Here is a 21,650-nt window from a genome sequence, read left to right on the forward strand (position 1 = left end):
CTGCTTCCTTAGTTCCCACAGTTTCAGTCTCATTGTGTGACGAACGCACACACTCACACACACACACACACACACACACACACACACACTCACACACACACACTCATACACACACACACTCATACACACTCATACACACACACACACACTCACACACACACACACACACTCATACACACTCATACACACTCATACACACACACACTCACGCACACTCACACACACTCACACACACACACACACACACACACACACACACACACAAGCACACACACACACACACGCACGCACGCACACACACGCACACACTTGCACGCACACACGCACGCACGCACACACACACGCACAATACACGCACAATCCCTTATTACCCATTTCTGTGGTACTCAAGCTCCTTCTGTAACTCTGTGACTCAGCGTGTCATTTGTGTGTAAACGTGTGTGTGTGTATCCGTGTGTGTGTATCCGTGCATCTGTCCGTGGGTGCACGGGTGAATGCTCTGGGGTTCACGTCATGATCATTAATATGATTTAGTCTAATTATAATCATTAGTTTCAGTAGTTTGTGCTGATACTTTTCATTGATAAAGCGTCGCCTCCATGTTTGTTTTTTGTTTTTTGTTTTGAGTCACACTTTTGTGTCACCCCGTCTTTGTTTTGTCCCTCAAGGTCCTTCAGGCCAGACTTCATTCTGATTCGCCAGCACGCCTACAGCATGACCCCCGGGGAGGACTTCCGCAGCCTGGTGATTGGCCTGCAGTTTGGGGGCGTGCCCAGCGTGAACTCTCTCCTCTCCATCTACAACTTCTGCAGCAAGCCCTGGGTGGTACGTCGGCTAGGACCTCGGACCGGTTTATTTACACCATTACAGGGAGCAGTGGAGCAACAAACACACACACACACGCACACACACACACACACACACACACACACACACACACACACACTTCACGGCATGAGCCGTCCAGGTGATTTTGCACCCAGCTCACTTTCATTCATGATGCTGTAACTGTGTTTCAGGTCGGATGACAAGGAGACTTGCAGATTTTACATAATGCTCCAAAGTTTTAATCTCACAGTAGTGTTGACGTTTTAGGCCGCACCAAGTCATTGTTGGATCGATACTTTATTGGGGTGACATTAGCTCAGGCGGGAAGAGCAGTCTTCTGGCAGTCAGGGGGTTGCCAGTCTGATCCCACCCTGGCTGTGTCGAAGTGTCCCTGAGCAATACACCTAACCCCCAAATGCTCCTGACGAGCTGGTTGGTGCCTTGCATGGCAGCCAATCGCCGTTGGTGTGCGAGTGTGTGTATGAATGAGTGAATGAGAAGCATCAGTTGTACAGCACTTTGGATAAAGGCGCTATATAAATGCCAACCATTTACCATTTACTCATTTACCATATGTGTGAGTCTTATTCATTCACAGTGTCTACTCTACTTTCGACTCTGTGCCTTGAGCCATTGCGTTGGTGTGTGTGTGTGCATCTCTTCAGACGTTCCGTAGGGTTCCGAGGGGAGAATTTGCCCGAGGTTGAGGATCTTGGTGCAGCTCACCATCTGTGTCCTTTTACTCTGTCTCCTCTGCAGTTTTCCCACATGATCAAACTCTTCCAGGCCCTGGGCCCGGAGAAATTCCCTCTGAACGAGCAGACCTTCTACCCCAACCACAGGCAGATGGTGAGTGCGCTCAGCCTTTGTGTTCAACGCTTTTAATTTGGTTAAAAAAATCACCGTGTCTGGACTGTAACTTCCTTGGGAGCGGCCATCTTGGTAGGGCCATGTTTAGTTTTGATCCTTACATATTGAACCATGTGGTTGTGATCAGGACCTCTGGTCTCTGGCTGGATACTATTGAAAATACGGATAATTTCAACCTTAATTCAGTCACGGTACTGACCGTGAAGGCATTTTAATCGGGGACTGCAGATAACGATACCATGAATCGGAGTGTTTTGGGAAATTAATGTGTTATTATGCTGAGGGTAAGGAAAATGGATACCCCATTTGAAAGAACAAAACTGAAGGTGGTTTGCACAAGTAGTTTTTTCAATTTCTTTAGTGTTTTTTTTTGTTTTGTTTTGTTTTGTTTTGTTTGCGAAGCATTGCAGATTTAATTCCCTTAAAGTCAAAACACATTAAAAGAAAACAGCCTGGGAAGACCTTTGGGGTTTTCATTAAATCTTTATTATAAAAATATAAAACACTGAGATTAAAAGTCAAACATTTCTTAATCCCTACTAGAATGGGTTGCCCCTGGAGTCGGTGTATGCACACACACACAGACATAGCCAGCATTCTCTGTCTCAGATAATGTGTCCCACATGGAGTTGATAAAAACCAGGCTTTTTCTTTTGTTCTTGTGGTAAGCAGACAGTCTATTTACACAAACATAAACCACCAAAACCAGAAACAAAGTCACGCCGTCAGCTTGCGAGAGCCACCTGCTTCTGCGGCTATGCCAGAAATGCACAGGTATACCTTTGATGGTGGGGGCCATCGTCGAGGTATCGATGTCGCACACTGTACGTCTGAATTGGGAAGAGTTCCCCCTGCCTCCTTTCACTTTAAACGGGAAAGCGGGTTTGTCGAATTCATTTGTCTACTTTTTCTCCTGGAGGTGTCTCTGCGTATGAATGCGACGCATGTGCGGTTGCTATGGACACCGCTAGCGTTTGGCATGCAGATTACAGCAGGGGTCTCACACTGCATCCTGGGGCCCCGTGTGTGTGTGTGTGTGTGTGTGTGTGTGTGTGTGTGTGTGTGTGTGTGTGTGTGTGTGTGTGTGTGTGTGTGTGTGTGTGTGTGTGTGTGTGTGTGTGTGTGTGTGTGTGTGTGTGTGCGTGCGTGTGTGTGTGCTGGTTTTCATTCCAGCCACAATCTCAGACTCTGAAGTCTTAACAAGCTGCTATTTGTTCTTAATTAGACCCTTCTTGTGTCTTTTAAGGCTTTAAATTAGCATTATTTCAGAAGTTGCTATTAAAGGTCTACATGCCAGGAGTTTTGAGCAGACCACCGAATACTTTTCTGTTCTGTAATATATGGAAACTCCACGTTTGTTGAAGATTAAACGTGGAAAAAATTAAGGCTTGGAAGACCTCTTGCGTATTGTGTTAATAGGTTTCAGTACAGAACGATGGAGGAGTGATTGAAGAGGACGCAGTAAAGTCCAGCGCACACAGGGGCGCCCCAGGAGAGTTTCTGTAAAGCCCTGCAGATTACAGAGGAGATGTCACTCCAGATACGGGATGTTACGGTGTGGCCAAAACATGTGAGAGGCACACAGAGGAGATTGGTGGACAATTACTCTTCTGTTTCCTCACGGCAAAATTGAAACTGCCATTTTAAAAATGCACGCTGCCTTTTCCTTTTGCTTTTGGGTGATTCAGATTCGCACGCCCCAAATTTCTGGGTTTTGGCAGTTTTACCCTCTCTGAATTCAGTGACGGGCAGATGGCTTCTTCAAACTGGCCTGACTTTGTTTGTACAGAGGAATGAACGGAAGATTCTGGAATCTCTTCCAGTGGACAGAAAATGAGAGAAAAGAGTTTAGCGACAACATTATTATCTCCATCCTGCTTCTCTAAAATGTGTAACACTTTTTTAAACGAGAGATTTAAATCTCTTTCCAGAACCCCTCGCTTTGAATACAGATGAGGGTCTCTCTTTAGCACGCCGGGCTGGCCAACGACGACTGAAGTACCATTTGAAAAGTCAGCGTAGGGAGCATCGGATTTGCAATGCGCGGTATTTCATGCATCGCAAAAACCATCAGTTAGGGATATGCTAAATGAGTACTTCAGGTCATTTTCCCCTCTCCTGGTTCTCTCTCACCGTACGCTCACGTGTGTATCGGTCTACGTTGTTTTTCGGGGACCCGGTTCGACTGGTCGGGGTGTCTTTTCATTCCTGTCATGTCCGTCGTAGCTTATGTCGTCACTTACAGCGTGAGAGACGAAAGAGAGACGACAGCTTGCGTCCACTTCTCTCCTACGACGCGGGCAGGCCCCTGTGTTTGTGCGGTAGGGTTCCGGTTCTGGGGGTGCCGCGAGAGTCGCGTTACGCTCTCTCTCGGGCGCGTCACACTCCGGACCGACATACGCACTCGGGCGACCCTGTCACGTCGCCTTTGTGCCGGTTGCCCTCAGCTCAAGCGCAACAGCGTTTACATAACTGAACTGATTCATAAAGAGCGCGCGGGTCAGAGTTTGCGTAACTTGTCATTTGACGGGACAACTTCTCTTTTCAGCGTCGGTCCATCCCAAGAGTGCACATCCGTCGTATTCCCGCTTAAGTCACCCAAGCTAGAATGCACACGGTGGGGGGGGGGACGTCTTCCCTAACCGGGCCGCAAAACCGCCGAATACATTCTTACGGAGTGTGGTTTAAACGGGAAGGGGGGAACCCTACGGCACACGCACGTGGCAGGGGGGGGTGCGGAAAACAGAACAGTTAATAAATAGATATGTTACAGAATACACCGTGGAGATGTACGTACACTCGTGTGTACGTACATAAGCACTTTCTATATAATTAAAAATACATTTTTTTAAATACTGATATTTCGACGTAAAAATACCAAGGTGACTGTAGCGAGAGGCAGTTTTTTTTTTTCGCGGCGGGCGCGCCCCGCCCGTCTACCGATGGCGAAAGCGTCCGGCGATTGTACATTATAACCCCGTTATAAGCTGTGAGCTCACAAATGCGTGATTTAGAATGCCCTCGACCCAGACCATTCTAACGCTGATGTCACTACGACTACCGGCGGGTGAAAGCGATGGAGTTCTAAGAACACTGACTCGGAATTTTGAGAAAAAAAAAAAAAAAAAGAACATTCCGGAAAAGCCTACTCTTCCGATGGGTAAGCTGTGTGGGATAAACGCACACAGTGACACCACCAGCTCGCCTTCCCTCCCCTCCCCTCCTGGACTGACGGCTGTCCGCCGTCCGCTTATTGCTTTTTATTTTTTTTATACCCATGGTATTGTACGAGTGATAGAGCGAAGCTTCTGTGATTATAAAGCTCTTTTTTTTTTAGTAAGCACTTGACTAGGTCCCCAGCATGCTAGAGCTTCATCAGACTCTTTGGGTTCAGGTGCGGTTTTTTTTTAGTGGTTCCGTTAGTAAAAAGTGGCTGGGGCGAGAGGAAGTGGGGAGGGGGGTTTGGGGTTCTTTAAAATTAAATGCACAACTTGGCAAAATATATACACATATTGTTTATGTCTGAAGTGCTACTACTGTGAAGAGACAGGCACTATCTTATGGCATGGTTGTCAGGGTTACTGTAAGAGTCCTAGAGCTCTCAGCTGTGGCTGGGGGTGGTATGAGTCCAATGGTGCTCTATGTAGGTTGTAGAGTGAGCAAGTCCTATATTGCTCTATGGGTTTGGAGAGTCCTATAGCATTCTATGGTGGTGGGGGGAATGGCTGGTGTAACAGTCCTAAGCACTCTATAGTTGCTAGGGGAATGGAAGGTGTCAGAGTCCTATAGCACTCTATGGTAGCAAGGGTAATGGGCATTGTAAGAGTCCTATAGCACTCTATGGTGGCTGGGGGATTGGGCTGTATAAGAGCCCTATAGCACTCTATGGTAAGAGTCCTTTAGCACTCTATGGTGGCTGGGGGAATGGGAATTGTAAGAGTCCTATAGCACTCTATGGTAGCTGGGGGAATAGGAGTTGTAAGAGTCCTATAGCACTCTATGGTAGCTGGGGGAATGGGAGTTGTAAGAGTCCTATAGCACTCTATGGTGGCTGGGGGATTGGGCGGTATAAGAGCCCTATAGCACTCTATGGTAAGAGTCCTTTAGCACTCTATGGTGGCTGGGGGAATGGGAATTGTCAGAGTCCTATAGCACTCTATGATAGCTGGGGGAATAGGAGTTGTAAGAGTCCTATAGCACTCTATGGTAGCTGGGGGAATGGGAGTTGTTGGAGTCCTATAGCACTCTATGGTGGCTGGGGGAATGGGAGTTGTTGGAGTCCTACAGCACTTATGGTGGCTGGGGGATTGGGTGGTGTCAGAGTCCTATAGCACTCTATGGTGGCTGGGGAAAGGGAGTTGTTGGAGTCCTATAGCACTCTATGGTGGCTGGGGGATTGGGAATTGTTGGAGTCCTATAGCACTCTATGGTGGCGGGGGGGAAAGGGGAGTTGTTGTGGCTGGGGATTTTGAGCTCAGGGGTCAGTGGCATTGATGGTGGTTTTGTCCCGGGAGGCCATCCCCCGGTACCAGCTGCAGTAGCCCTCCTTTTGCTGGATACAGGCATAGTGTCGGGACTGGTACCCGGGGTATCCAAAGTAAGAAAGCATGTCCGTCCACAAGCACTCGTTCTTGGACGTCACAAAGCAGGGCAGGTAGTGGCAGGGCTTAATCTATGGACACACACACACAAAGCAACACCGCAAGATGTAGTCTGGCGCCAAAAAACAAAAACCCAAAACGCAGACCGCAGTACAGTGACCAGAGAGAGCAGCAGCAGCAGCAGCAGAACAGCTTCAGCTGACAGAAGGGCCCAAGCACTGGCGGGCCTGCCTCGGGCACAACAACAACAAACTTCACCCAGCGGAAGAGAGACCAATCAAAACAAGGCATTTGCAAACCTCCTCTTGTATATGGGGCGGGGGCGAGGGGGGGGGTAAAACTGTGGACTGGAAGACTTACTTTTGAGCCATGCAGAATCGTGTACCTTAAAAGTTGCGAATCGTCTTGTCATTTGTCTTTGCTTGTGATACTTTGCGATTTTCAAATGGGAGGTTTTACGGTGATAGTGTCTTAAGGTCATCGTGAACCTCTTATTTTTCCCTTCCACGTTGACTTGATCGATCGGTCGCCAACTGAATGTGGAATTTTTCATTTGGCTCTGATCTTTAAAAACATGGAATAATTTAATTCAGAAATGCAGTGTGTGCTTCAGAGGGATTAGGTTTTAGTCAGGGCTGCACGTGACAACAAGCACGGGGAGGGGGGAGCAGCAGGGAAGAGCAGGAAGACCACGGCTTACGCCATAATTGTTTTGTTTTTGTTTTGCGGATTCTGGCTTCCAGCAGGAACTGTGTGGAGCAGGCGAGGCACTCTAAGTACCCAGGGGGCCGCAGTCTCTGCGCGTTCCAGTGATTTCTGTCCAAACAGCTGGCAGGCAAGGCCTTGAGGATCAGACTCGTGGACTTAAATCAGCGACATAAACGGACCCGCTGGTGTGGAGGACGCCCCTGAACACGGCCGCCCTCCAGGACTCCGGCCCAGATCGGCGCTGCTCAGCTCCACGTCCTGCGGGCCGCGGTGCCTGCAGGCGTTCGCTTCAATCGTGCGCTACGCCGCCCGATTTCACGACACGGCTCATTATCTGAACCGAGCAGGAAAAACAGTGAGTGAAATCGGGTGTCGTAGCGCACGGTAGGAGCAAATAGCAGCAGACGCCGCGGCCCGCGGGACGTGGAGTTGAGCAGCGCCGGTGGAGAGAAACGTGAGGCGTTACCGCGTTATAGGAGCGTGCGAGTGCCAGGCAAGCGCTTGGTTTGACAGCGTTTTTAATGGGAGCCGAGGCTGAACCCTCATAGCGCAGGAGGTCCCAGACAGGCTACAGACGGTTAGCATAGCATAGCATGAGGGTGCAGACAATAAGGCGTTGTGCAACACTCATCCCCCGCCCGCATGTTTATTTTACAGCCTGCTCCGGGCACGTCTGCGTGACAGGAATTTGTTCCACGTTTTGGTGGGGGGGGGGGGGTGAGAGAAAAATAAAAGGCTTTTTGAATGGGGAAGGGTTAATTTAGCGTTACTAAAATATAAAAAAAAAAGCTAATGTTTAGATCCGAAAGGCTTAATGATATCCGCTGTGTTTACGCTTAGCGAGCTGCCACGCTATCCGTCAGCCCGCAAATATGCCTCTTCTTCCAAAACACTCTCGAGTCCCCTGGAAACAGATCCAAGGTCCTGCTCGCAGAGCGGACCGTGTCTGGCAAAGCGCTTACTCTGACACCGGGGCCAATATTGTTCGAGCAGATGTTCGCAGCTGCACTGTAAAACCGAGTATTTACGGCCGCCTGACACGTCTGCACGGGCGCAGGTAGGGCGGGAAGAAGCCGGCCGTATGGAAGTGTGAACGCTGAGGTGAAGCGAATAATTATGTCTCTTATAGTCTCCTCTTCAGAATATAAGCGGGGTCCCTCACCCTTTCTGCTCTGGCTCGTCCTCTGTGGTTGTTCGGCTTGTACGCACACTTTCAAAATGGCTCCCTGTTCGACTTCTGTTAGAACTCCTCTCAGCTCTCCCTCCCTGGCCTGTCGTCTGTGTGCTGTGATATTTTTACCGTTTGAGCAGGTGACCAGTTGACAACTGTGCCCCGATGTTTTGTGGATTAATAAGCTCTCTCCAAACCCAAAAGGTCTTGAAAGGCGAATGCAGAATGATGCGATAGTCTTGTCATTAAGTATGTGACGTCACTGAGCCTGACCAAGCTTGGCTGTGATTGGCTGATACGGGGGGGCGGGGGCGTTGCCAGCAGTGCGTCTCTGGCTAGTTCTGCATAGCTCGGGTAATCACCAGTAAAAGCAGGCGGGACGGATTACAGGTTTACAGACGCGGCGATTCGATCGATTGTGACGGGCGGTGGGGCGGGGCGGGGTGGGGACGGTGGGCGGAGTCTTATCGGAGGATCATGTGTTTGAGCGAGGCGTTGTGCCCGCCCCTCTTCCTCTTCCCGCTGTGATTGGCCTCTTTCCTGGTGCACGGCCTGCCACTCACCCTGCAGTTACAGCCCAGCTGGTAGCGGTGGTTGATGCCCTTCTTCTGCGACAGCGTCAGGCGCTCCCACTTCTCGTTGAAGTTGCACAGGCCCGTGTAGACCTTCCCGTCGTACACACGCCCTGGGGGGGGGGGGGAGGAATGAGGTCCGGTCAAAGACACAGAGTCACATTTAGGAACAGCTATGGGGGATAAAAGTGGAAGAACTGGAGCGGATTATCTGTGGGGCAGCCAGTAGCTTCGTGGCGAAGGTACATGACCGGGGCCTGGAAAGGTTGGTGGTTCAATCCCCGGTGTAGCTACAATAAGATCCATGCAGCTGTTAGGCCCTTGAACCCCACAGTGCTCCTTACCCCTGCTTAGTCAAATCAACTGTAAGTCGCTTTGGATAAAAGCACCAGCTAAATAGGTAATTATTATTATTATTATTAGGACTGGCAAGCTGCAAACAAATATTATTAGCTGCAAAGAAATACTGGAGTAGGTAAGACTATCATCCCAAGGAAGCGGGCATGACAGCATAATGAAAAACATCGGTCCACTTAAATGCTTTAAAAAACGCATCACTGCTTTCAGGCACGATTGACGTCACCGGCACGGCTCCCCTTATGTAAACTCCCACACCGAGCGGCGCAAAGATGAGCCTCTTTTTACCGCGGTAACACAATCCACAGCGTCTCTGAGCGCGTATGAAACTGGCACCCCCGTTCTGAATGTCCAGAAGTCAAATGTCCGTTTGGCTTCTATTTATAGGCCCCGCCCCCCCCCGTCGGGGCTTACTGCGGAGGCCAGGACCGTAACCCGGCGACAGGTGCGCGGATCGCGCGGCGGTGTTCTAAACATAGCGGCCCTGGCGACCTGACGCGTCTCACACGCGGACCTGGCGACCGGCGGCGGGATCGTTCAGTCTACGCCGCGAGAGGAGCGCTATCGGGGAACTCCACAAACGCCGGCGCCTCCTGATCGATCAAAGAGACACGCTTGCGTTTAAGCAGCCCCCCCCCCCCCCCCCCCCCCTAAAGACCGCGGTATCGCTCAGCCCCGGGGACGAAATCCAATTATAGTCGCGCGGAACAGAGCAGGGACGATTCCGCTGCCGCTTGACACCGGAGCCGCGATTCGTTCGCCGGCGTGTTGATGTGGGGGGGGGGACCATCGCCATGGCGACCCACTTCTCCCCGTCCCCCCCGCCCCCCCCGTCCCCTGCCAAGTAAACAAGTTTGGGGTTTATTTTTTTTTCCACAATGGCGCGTTTCAGCCAGGCGCTGACTGCGTCCCAGCGCGGGCGGGGGGGGGGGGGGGGGGGAAACAGTGCACTGTTGTGGGGAACTGCTGCGAGCCACGCCAGCCTACGTCCCCCCCGCTCCCCCCCCCCTCCCCGTGACTCACAATCTCTCCTCCCTCCAGAAGGCAAAATTACTCAGAGGGATTTTTGTCATTTTCCTAATTTGTTGTTGTTGTGTGTCCTGGCAGCGCGGAATGTGAGGAAGTTATAAATAGCGGGGTTGAGGTTTGCGCGGCCGCTCCGTCAGACAGCCTCGGGGAGTTTAAACACACACGGCCGGCCGCAGGGCGAGCGCCCGGGGGGAACGGCAGGCGGAAGAGGCACGAGCGGTTCTCACGAAAGCCCCCGCGGTGCGCAGTCCGCACGCCCCCCCTACGCAATCACTCAACTGCAACAGGTCGCCTGATTTAAAGAGCCCGGCGGGGCCCCCGGGGGCCCAGCGGCACTCCATCAAGGTGTGGACTGGCTCCGACCCGTCAGGGGTGCGAGGTCACAGACGTGATCCAGAATGCGGTCTTAGCTGCACACTCTTAACGCTGGTTTTAGCGATCACTAACTGGTAACTCAAAGCAGTGGAATGTTCTTTGCTGAACATTCTAACTGAAAGCAACGGAGTTCTGGCAGCAATGGAGTTCTAGAACACTGAAATCATAGAAATCCGAAAAAAAAACAAAAAAAACTCTACTCTTCAAAGGGTTAATGTGCGATGCTACGGTTGTCACGCCCCGTGGCTCGGTCACTCACCGGTGATCAGGTACTGGTACTTGTTGATGTCAAACTTGACCCCACACAAGCTCTCTGAAGCGTCGGTGTAGATGTGTTGCACGTGTTGAATTTTGTTGAATCCTTTGTACATCTGCGAAGCAAGAGAGAGAGGCACAGTGAATTAGACACTGAAGCACTTGGCTGAGCACCAGGGTTGGACCCCATGCCGGAAGCCTCCAGAAGCCGGGGTCTGTATCTCGAAGCAGGACGACCAAGGTCGCTGGATAACTGCGCTGAGTAAAACCCAGAATCCTTTCAAAGTCAAAAGAGCTGCTCCAGGTTTTACTCAGAGCAGTTATCCAGTGAACTCGGTCATCCCACTTCATCAAACAAGCCCCTCTGGAACATTTAATGGTGGTTTTATCAGATTTACAACCTCCACCCAAAACCAAACTACCGAGTGTTGTGTCTGGAGCAGAACGTCTCCGAAATTATACAATCACATTATGTAAGTGTTCCTGAAGACCAGTGTTGTGACATGCTGTCTGGCCAGCATGTAAAATATACAAAATATGTGGAAGGCCAAACACCGGCCTGTAAAATAAACATTTCGGTTTCAAGTCCGTGCGTGACATTTTGTTTGTCGCAAGGTATTTGTTCTCCGGCCGTAGGAAATTCATCTTTCCATTTCCCGTGGAATTTGTAGGGGCAGTGGTGGAGATTGCAACCACAGATTTACAGTAGCTGAACAAATACAAGAAAGAAAACCAGCATCTCTGTAAATCATAGGGACTGGTATTTTCTCAACATGTCGTCCTAACACGCTGTGAGTGTTGCAATGATTCCTGCATTCGACATTTAAACACATCAAGTCGTATTTAGTGGACACTCAGAGAAATCTAGTGACTCCAGTAAGGTTAGCCAAAGGCCAGAGACGATGCAGGTTCACACTGCCGTGGCTGGTTACACTTTTAAACAACATGATTTTAATTCGTTTGCTACTCAATTGCCATCGCAGGAGGGAAGAGGGTAGCTGAGGACAGAGTGACTTAAGTAGTATACAAATTTAAATGATGGTGTTTTAAAAGCAGCGTAAGTGGGGTTATTGAACCGAGACGCATTTTAAACAGTCTGAGGAGTGTGCAGCTGTGCACAGTGACTGTGGCTGTGTTTGAAACCGCGTGACGGTGTAGCGCATGAGGGGGCCTACTGTACCGTCATCTGTTTGACGGTGTAGCGCATGAGGGGGACTACTGTACCGTCATCTGTTTGACGGTGTAGCGCATGAGGGGGCCTACTCTACCGTCATCTGTTTGACGGTGTAGCGCATGAGGGGGCCTACTCTACCGTCATCTGTTTGACGGTGTAGCGCATGAGGGGGCCTACTGTACCGTCATCTGTTTGACGGTGTAGCGCATGAGGGGGCCTACTGTACCTTCATCTGTTTGACGGTGTAGCGCATGGTTCCAAAGGGCCCGTCCTTCAGCAGCTTCTTGCCCACCACCTTGGCCCGGATCACTGCGGACAGGAAGAGCATTTTATTTTATTGTATTTTTCTGTTCATCTACTTCTTTTACCATTTACCATTTACCATTTTACCAATCTAACAGCCAGTTTGGCCACTTGATGGCGCTATAGCAGTCAGCGGGGCTTGCAGTTGAACCGTGTTGTGTCCACCCAGTTCGCATATCTGCACTGGTTCCATTGACAACCAAAAGTTTTCTGAGAAAGGAAGTGACCTGGTTATTGTTACTATGCAAATATATCTCTGCATGAAGACCCATATGGTGCTGAGAAATACCAGACTCTCGCAAACTGTGCTGAAGGCCGTCCAAGCCTGGTCTGGAGGCGGCTAATTGCTAGGCATTGATGAGAAATAAGAATGAGGACGTACAGAGAGACACACAGAGACGCACAGAGAGACACACAGAGAGACGCACAGAGAGACACACAGAGAGACGTACAGAGAGACGCACAGAGAGACGCACAGAGAGACGCACAGAGAGACGCACAGAGAGACGCACAGAGAGACGCACAGAGAGACGTACAGAGAGACGTACAGAGAGACGTACAGAGAGACGTACAGAGAGACACACAGAGAGATGCCGGTGGCGCTGGGTTTCCCTCGGCAATGCCGGACGGACGGACGGACGAACGGGCTCACAGCGGACCGCAGGGGGCCAGGGAACGGGAGCGTCTCATCGAGCGTTCGTACCGGCGGCTGATTTCCACGGAGCGCGTGCAGACGGGGGGGCGCGTGCGGACGGGGGGGGCGTGTGAGCCTCACCTGCTCACGGGAGCGAGGCGGCGTGTTTGACTCTGCGTGTGTGGAATTTCCTTCCCGGGATTCCAGGAGGCCGGCATTCCCGAGACGGCGGGAAGAAGGGCGCGCTCTCCTCGGCCCCACAGAAGGCTCTAGTGTCTCGCCAGCAGCCTTTCGCTCTGCTTTTACTGCCCTGCGCTGTGTGCACACACTCCAGCTGACGTCTTCTCGAGTGTGTGAATAACCGAATGAGGACTGGAGGGGGGAGGGGGGGGGAAACAGGCCCTCAAAGTGCTGTTTCATACGGTTCTTACTTCTGGACTGAGGCCGTCTTGAGCTTTTATAGGACAGCGCTGGATGAAATACGTTATGTTGGAAAGCACATCGTAGCCACGGTGCCTGATTTTGTGTGACAGAGTTGCAGAAATGAACTGTGGCTAGCCTAAACAGTATATAAGTGTTTATCTAACAAGTCTTTTATCGCCCCGGTGATGGATTGGTGCAATTATACAAATCAATTCTGCTGGTGCTGTATTGTAAAAGCGGCAGTTTTTTGTAGCCTTAATCGCACACTGAATCGCGTCAATATGCCAACAGTGAAGGTTTGTCATATCGTGCATTTTGAAGTTCTTTTTAAGTCAACGTTCCCCCCAATAGGGAAATTACGCTGGATCAAACAGGCCTAAACAGAGATTGGGCGATTAACCTGTGTTTAACCGGTGAGAGTTGGCGGCATCTTCTGCACGGCTGCTTCTGATTGGATGGCCGTGATGTCATCGGTTCAGTGATGTGTGAAATACCACATTTGCTTGTGCTCCAGGAAATGTGTTATTTATTCACATAACCTTTTGAACTCATACCAAGGACAAGTTCTCTGGCATCGTTAGCTAATGACCGCAGACTTGTGCCTGACCAAGTCTGTACGCTGACTGTTACTGTACCTCTGAGTATGTCCAATTCAAAATTCTAAATCTTACTGACAAATCCTAAATGAGACAAAAAAAAAAAAAAACTGCTAAAGAGGTGAGAGGGACTCATTTCAAGATTGATTTGATGGGGGTGAGAGTTTCACTTGTCAAGCAACCCGTAACTTAAAGCAATATTGTGGATAAAAAATAAGACATTAAGTCTTATTCAAAGACACATGTTTGAGACAGCCATTTTTTGCTGTGTTGGATGTCACTCGAGACATTCAAATGTAACAACTGGAGGCTTGAGTGTGTCCTCTGCCTTTCGTTGAGACACTTCTTGTCTGAAGATCTACATTTCCTATTTAATCAGGACTAAGAAGCACGTTCCCTCCTTGAACGTAATGAAACCGATCCGCTGGAATTGCCTTCCCACACAGATCTGCGCGCGCTTGACCTGAATAGAGCGAACGCTCCCCATTGGCTGAGCGGAGAGATGAAAGAATCTCGCTCTATTTAAACCGGGCAAATTGAATTATGAGGTTTGTGGAGGAGCCGGTCACGGGTGTGTTAATGATGTGTTAAAAAGGGACACTGGGAGATGTGCAGACGCCCACGCCGCCCTGGCGTTTAACGGTTGGTAAATATCAAACGGCGAATTGTGACCCACTGACCTATATAACACACTGACGTGAGGAGGCTGACCTGGGGGGGCTATGCTATTGACAGGGCCTGTGACCTCGCTAAAATGGCCGCCTCACGCCTCCGGGAGACATTATTGATTTGCTGAGGCTTGTCTATTCGGCCTGTCACGTTGATACATTACATTACATTACATTATTGGCATTTGGCAGACGCTCTTATCCAGAGCGACGTACAGTTGATTAGACTAAGCAGGAGACAATCCTCCCCTGGATGCAGGGTTAAGGGCCTTGCTCAAGGGCCCAACGGCCGTGGCTACACTGGGATTAGAACCACCGACCTTGCCTGTCCCAGTCCTTTACCTTAACCGCTACGCTACAGGTCGCTACGCCACATAGGACGGTATCACTGGAACCGGAGGGTGTCTTTCACTGGGTTCACTGCGGGATCAAACGAGACGAAACCACGTACAGCGTACGTACTCGCTGTAGGGACGGGACTTCTTTTGTTTGGTTAAAACTGAGAAACGACGTCAAACACGACGGGTACGAAGCACAGTGTCCCAGCAAACGGGTGGAGATGAAGATAATGATAATGGCAGCATGCAAAACGATGAGAGCGCTGCTTCAGATCGGATTGGATGCCTTCCCAAAACGTGTCGCCCCAGGGAGGGAGGGAGAGAGAGAGAGAGAGAGAGAGAGAGAGAGAGAGAGAGAGAGAGAGAGAGAGAGAGAGAGAGGGAGAGAGGGAGAGAGGGAGAGAGGGAGAGAGGGAGACAGAGACAGAGAGAGAGAGAGGGAGAGAGAGAGAGAGAGAGGGAGAGAGAGAGAGAGAGAGAGAGAGAGAGAGAGAGAGAGAGAGAGAGCGCGCGCGCGCTCCACCTTGTTGTGATGGAATGCTGTGATTGGATGCTGATTGGCCGCAGTACCCGGTGAGTCTCGTTGCTCAATCGCTGCACTCAGGCAGGGGAGCCTGACAACAATGAGCCTCTGTGTGTACCTGCATCCCCCCCACACCGCCTCACACAAACACACACTGGCATACACACACACACACTCACTCACTCACTCACTCACTCACTCACTCACTCACTCACTCACTCACTCACACACTCACACACTCAGACACACACACACACTAACTCACACACACACACCGCCTCACACACACACACACACACACACACCGCCTCTCACACACACACACACACACACACACAATGGCATACACACACACTCACACACACACACAATGGCATACACACACTCACACACACACACTGGCATACACACACACTCACGCGCACACGCACACTCACACTCACACTCACACACACACACACACACACAGGCACACACACACCTTCCCGTCTGCCCTCAGCAAGCCCCGAGCATCACACACACTGTCTCAGATAACACGGCTGGTACACTCACAGAATTATTACTTCATAAAATTATGGACAGTGCCCGAAAACAGCATGATTAAGTATAGTGGACATCAACTGATTAAGTTAAGCAACCGAGTACCAAGTCACATATACTTAATATATCACCAGAATTATTTCAAGTAAATTCATTGATTGGAATAGTGTCTGGGTCAAGGGTTAACTGCAGTGTACAAAGTCTGTACTTTCTGTCCTCGGTACCATCCCCCACTGAATTTGTTTCACACAGTCAGTCAGCGTCCGGGGAAGGGCCTGGACCTGGAGTGGCCCCCTGACGCACGGCGCACAACGCGGGGCCTGTTTAATTAGCAGCAGGCTAATCCCCCGCACCGCAGCGGTGCTGAGACACGTTAGCATGGTACGGCCTATTAGAGCCCCCCCAGGTCCGTGCCAGCCTGGAGCCCGGAGCCTGGAGCCCGGAGAACGGGCTTAAGTTTCATCCGCGCGGCCCTTACTCTGGATATTAAACCCAACGTGCGCTTTAGCGGATGCTAATCTGTCGCACGCAGATCTTCAGCGGTGGAAAAACGGCGCCTGCCACTAAGTTAATTGCCTCTTTTACGCAATTCGGTTTCTGCGCAAATTTAAAGAAACGAGGCCCGTCTATGTAAACGGGGGGCCATATTGCACTACGGTACAGAGGAATTATCAGGGAATGCAAGTTCTGGTGTGTAGATTTGTTCAGGAAATGTGCACTCAGTGAGCACCTTTCTGAGGTAGACCTCTGCACCAGCTTGTTAATGCAAATATTTAATCAGCCAATCATGTGGCAGCAACTGAATGCATAAAAGCATGCAGACGTGGTCAAGAGGTTCAGCTGTTTTTCAGACCAGATGTCAGAATGGGGAAGAAATGTGATCTAAGTGACTTTGACCGTGGAATGATTGTTGGCGCCAGACAGGGTGGTTTCAGTCTCTGAGAGACTGCTGATCTCCAGGGAACATCCGACACCTTAACATCTGAAATGACTAAATGGACCAATAAATGACTATTTCAGGGGTTGTCAACAGGTGATAACCTTTTACTGGTTTATTTGAGATGAATTCCTTTGATAATTTGGCTGGCTTGCTCTAAACGAGTGAAACGTTAAAACTATATTTAATATATCAATCATTGTCTGAAATTCTCCCTTCATCTTAATGAGTGCAGCTTCTCCCAGTACTGGCTGATGCTGCAGTTACCGACAAACGCTCGGCAGAGGAGAGCTATCTACTGAACACAAGGGCCACACTGTCAACTGGAGGGGGGGTGTACATGTCAGTGGGACTTCCCAGAACACAGTGTACAACGTGATAAATTCCCAAAATAAACAGAATGGACCGCTGTAATCTTTAGGGAACTTGGCTTTGTTCTATTTGGGGGTTTATTGTCTGAAGTGCGCTGAACATTAGCGACTAGCTAGACTGGTGGCTGAATGAAATGTTTGTTTGCTTGGCAAAGGTGCCATTTGCCTGAATATATTGTCATTGTCATTTAAAATGTGTGCAAAAGAGTTAAGATGCAATCATTTATACAACAGCCTTCAGAAACTTTTTTTGCGACCATGAATGCAAAAGCTTATATGACCTCTCGTCAGATATAAGGGCCTCTTTGAATGTGACACTGCCAAGCATGCGATCCTATTGTATCACAAATGGCGTGATAGCTGCTTAAATATCCTTGAACTTCCATTTATTTGTTCATTGACATAACGCAGAAAGAACTACAGTAATGCAGATGTGCGTAATTCCCTGCGGTCGGAGCTGGACTCTTTTAAAGAGCACACACCCGTTTGCACTCCTGGCTTTGAAAGCGGAGATGCTGGCCTGCGCGGTGGAAGTATCCAGCGCTGCTTGTGAAGGAATGACCTTGAAATGGGGATTTCATGGGGGCTCTGTGGCTATGGCCCTGAGCTGAAGTGCCCCTGAGTTTGCGGGACAGCGCGTCGGTCTTTGGCATTTGCGTCGGTAAGTTGGCAACGGTAGAACCAAACGCGTTTTATTTTGTTTGTTAAATCACATCAGGATCATGACACAGTTTACGTGCCAAAAAATGTGCACCCTAACCCCCAACCATAGAACTGGCAAGAATGGGGATAATCTGTGATGGAAATCGAACCGTGGAAGCACCGCCACAGCACACCGATGAGCTGAAAGCAGTGCTGGTCTTCACATAGTGATTCCTACAGATTTGTCAAATAGTAAGAGCATTCCATCTCTGTTTGCCAGCGATAGCAAATAGGCACAGTAAGAACCCCCCCCGTGATATCGTAGTCAAAGTTAAACTCCGTCCCAATGTGTTGAGGTGGTTTGTCATTCCAGGCAGGTAGTTAAAGCCCCGCGTTTGCATTTGTCAGTGCTATTTGTGTGCGGGTTGTATAATCCCCGGAAGATAGGTTGGTAATAACAGCTGAACTGCTCCCGAAGGTAACATTTCTTTGTACAAACCACCTCCTGTTTAGAGATCTGCCTCAGCCTCCTGCCAATACATCTGAACTGACCTCTTTTTCACTCCGCATTTCTCTCCCGGAGAAGCTTCTAGCCCCCGGTAATCATTTGGGTTTATCAGATGAAGCTTTGTTCCCTCTCGAAATGAGTTTCGACTCGCCGAAGCCAAAGCAAGTAACGTCAGCCTTTGGAACGTCAAAATAATGGCCCGAATGTTTATTTAATGGATGGCTTAAAGGAGTGCCTCGATAAGACTGAAATTAAAGCTTGTTTTTTTGGGTATGAAAGCATGACCTAGCAGCAGGTCTCATTTCGCAAAATCACCCAACACCGATTCCGCCAAGAAAATCAGAACAAAAAAAAAAACAGCGCCGGGAGAAACTATGCCTGGAATTATTATAGAAAATTCCTCGCACTTCATGCGGCGGCCAGATCTAAGCAATTCCAGCGCGCGCGCAAGTTATTACTCCTACCCAGTGCGTGTCCCATATGGCATATTCCAGGCTTATTAAAACCTTTAATGACCAACGTGTGCGAACCGAGACGTTCACCCACAGAGAGCTGACCCTGACATGCTCAGTCAAGCGCAGCGTCTTGCAGAAAAGTAGCTGTACAAATTCTGAACATAGTATGGAGTATAAAAGCGATACAAAAATAAATTTAAAAAGTTGCAGTGATCCCTGCCCTAACCCTACTATTATCCGACACATTTTGACTTGATACACCCCCTGTTTAAACCCACAGTAAAATACTTGGCCAGCTCGCGCCTGTCCGCTCGGTTTTATAGCTCAGCAAGTGGTCATTTGCCCAGAAAACATAGCACTCGCGGGGACCGGTTTCCATGGCGACCATTAACTCTTCCGCTCATTCCCAGAGAGGGCAAAGAAGGTGGTTTCGTCTGGCGTCACTTGAATACGGACATATTAGAAGATTATAATATAAAACTCCCGATTTTTCTAGCCTGTTGAAGTCCTCGGACTTTCTGTCCTTTGGAAAACTTTAATCTTGCTTACTTGGATACGAACGCATGACGAGGCCAGTTATTGAAATCGGAATAAAAGGCTCTCGAGTTTCTAACCTTACCCGAATAGAATCTCATGCAACTTTATTTTCTTTTATATTCTTTCTTTTTATTTTACACTTGCGAACCAATGTGCAATATGGACTATAATATAGCCTATTATTCTATGTACTTTCATATCCATATAGTTGCAAATGCATGCTTAGAGATAAGGTTAAAGTCATTCTGTAGGCTACCGAGGATCTGTCGCTACGGCGAACCAAACCTGCGACGAATAATTACGAATTATACCGCGATGTTTCCTGCGTGTTTCAATAACAATCTTGAAATACATCGTCGTTTTAAACCCAGTGTAAAGACAGGTCTATTTCCATTACGTAACAGAATACCCTTACCTATGTCAGAGTTGCAGTAAGCATCCTGGGGATGAGAGAGCGCGCACGAGCAAGCCTCCGTGAACTGCCTGATTTGCAGGCTGCCGATGACAACCAGCAGATTAAGCAGCGTGTAGTGAAACGACGGCATTCTGGCGTCAAATTGCTGCTCTTCCCCCCGAAAAAAAAAACCCTCTCTGGCTGTAAAATAAAGAAAGCAAAGTTTCGCTCGAGAGCTCGTGCGTCTCCGGTCTTCCCGTTCGCGGCGCTGATTAGTTCCACTCCGTTCGCGACGCCAGGAGAGGTTCGTCTGTCGCTGCTCCTCAGCCTCTGAGTCACATATTAGATATAGAGAACGCCACCCACCTCTTTCTGCCCCAGCTGCACGACGGCCAATCACGACGCGCGATGATGCCATTTAAATAACAGCAGCGTGAGATCTCCTGACGCTGTCTATACAAAGACGGGCTTTTTTTTTTTTCTTTTTTTTTTTCTTCCCCCCCTCCTCATATTTTTTTACCCAAATGAGTTCAGTCTTTATCAGGGCAGCGACATTCCACAGTGAGTCCTCAGTAGAGGAAACTCCTCGTTAGATAAGTAACCACATCGGCGCGGCCCCACGTCATGCTACTTATTTAGACTGTGTGGGAGAAAGTATGTACTCTTTACACGCATCTACGGTATGCGTGTACTGTATAATATGAATGCATAACACTTGCGGATTCACTTTGTTTATTTACCCATTCACATGTTCACAATACAGAGCTGTGACGTGTTACTTTATTTTCGTGATGTAGTAATGAGATTTCCCTAGATTTCCTGACAGATGCCTGTGTGCTTTAAAGCAGGCAATATTTAAGTGTCAATATTTTCCCAAAGAGACGATGTCACTGGCTGTAACTGATGCAGATTAATTGATGTCAATGTTACTGTCTAAAAGCATTCTCAGAGGAGTTTTGGTTCCACTGATGGCAGAGGTCTTGAAACAGCGCAGAAAATGTGGCAGTGTGAAATCGTCATTCAGTGGAAGGAAAGAGACAGTGCAGTCGTATCCTCGAACACACAGTGGGTGTTACTATAGATGCATGTCTGCAAAGTTTTGACTGCCATATGAGCATCGCTTGAAGTGCACCCTCTGAATTGCACACTCTGATTTGCCTCTCAAGCCAGTATGTGAGACCTACAGTCTGCCGGCTCCAGTGTACAGAAAAAAAGAACAAGTAAGAATACCTGAATTTGCCAAACGAAGCTTAAAACTTTTTTATGTAACTGTTGAAAAGGTCTCCAGTGATATCACCCAGGGACTCTGATCTCTTGGGATTTAACATGTTGAGTTATGGCGGGCAGTTGCATAACAGGCCTTCAAGTAATCCCATTTTACTAAACTGTAGCCAGACCCCCCTCTCTCACTCTCTCACTCTCACTCACTCACTCACTCACTCACTCACTCACTCACTCACTCACTCACTCACTCACTCACACACACACTAACACACTCACTAACACACTCACTAACACACTCACTCACTCACTCACTCACTCACTCACTCACTCACTCACACACTCACACACTCACACACACACTAACACACTCACTAACACACTCACTAACACACTCACTCACTCACACACACACACACACACTCACTCACTCACTCACTCACTCACTCACTAACACACTCACTCACTGACACGCTCACACACTCACTCACTCACTCACTCACTCACTCACTCACTCACTCACTCACTCACTCACTCACACACACTCACTCACTCACTCACTCACTCACACACTCACTCACACACTCACACTCACACTCACACTCACTCACACACTTTCA

At 49.1% G+C, this 21,650-nt stretch overlaps 2 protein-coding genes across 3 annotated transcripts in view; one reads left to right on the forward strand and one right to left on the reverse strand.

Annotated features, from left to right (window-relative positions):
* LOC133119284 (synapsin-3-like) overlaps window positions 1-21,650 on the forward strand; it is a 106,429-nt gene that overhangs the window by 40,614 nt on the left and 44,165 nt on the right. Inside the window, exons 6-7 of the mRNA XM_061229812.1 lie at window positions 669-825; window positions 1,588-1,677. Coding sequence (XP_061085796.1) covers window positions 669-825; window positions 1,588-1,677 — 247 coding nt within the window. The remainder of the gene's footprint in view (window positions 1-668; window positions 826-1,587; window positions 1,678-21,650) is intronic.
* On the reverse strand, window positions 2,162-20,163 carry LOC133119042 (metalloproteinase inhibitor 3). 2 transcript variants are annotated; one of them, XR_009706479.1, is made up of 6 exons: window positions 19,831-20,163; window positions 12,167-12,249; window positions 10,771-10,882; window positions 8,742-8,863; window positions 6,112-6,370; window positions 2,162-5,774 (listed from the first exon to the last, which is right to left on the reverse strand). XR_009706479.1 is itself a non-coding variant. In XM_061229428.1 (5 exons), exons 1-5 carry the CDS (start codon window positions 19,958-19,960, stop codon window positions 6,173-6,175), a joined length of 645 nt encoding a protein of 214 aa, XP_061085412.1. In that variant the 5' UTR covers window positions 19,961-20,163; the 3' UTR covers window positions 2,162-6,172. The 2 variants fall into 2 exon arrangements, 1 of the variants encoding a protein (XP_061085412.1); XM_061229428.1 differs by having other exon boundaries at window positions 2,162-6,370.

This window comes from Conger conger, chromosome 19 (assembly GCF_963514075.1).
Source record: "Conger conger chromosome 19, fConCon1.1, whole genome shotgun sequence".
Lineage (NCBI taxonomy): Eukaryota > Metazoa > Chordata > Actinopteri > Anguilliformes > Congridae > Conger > Conger conger.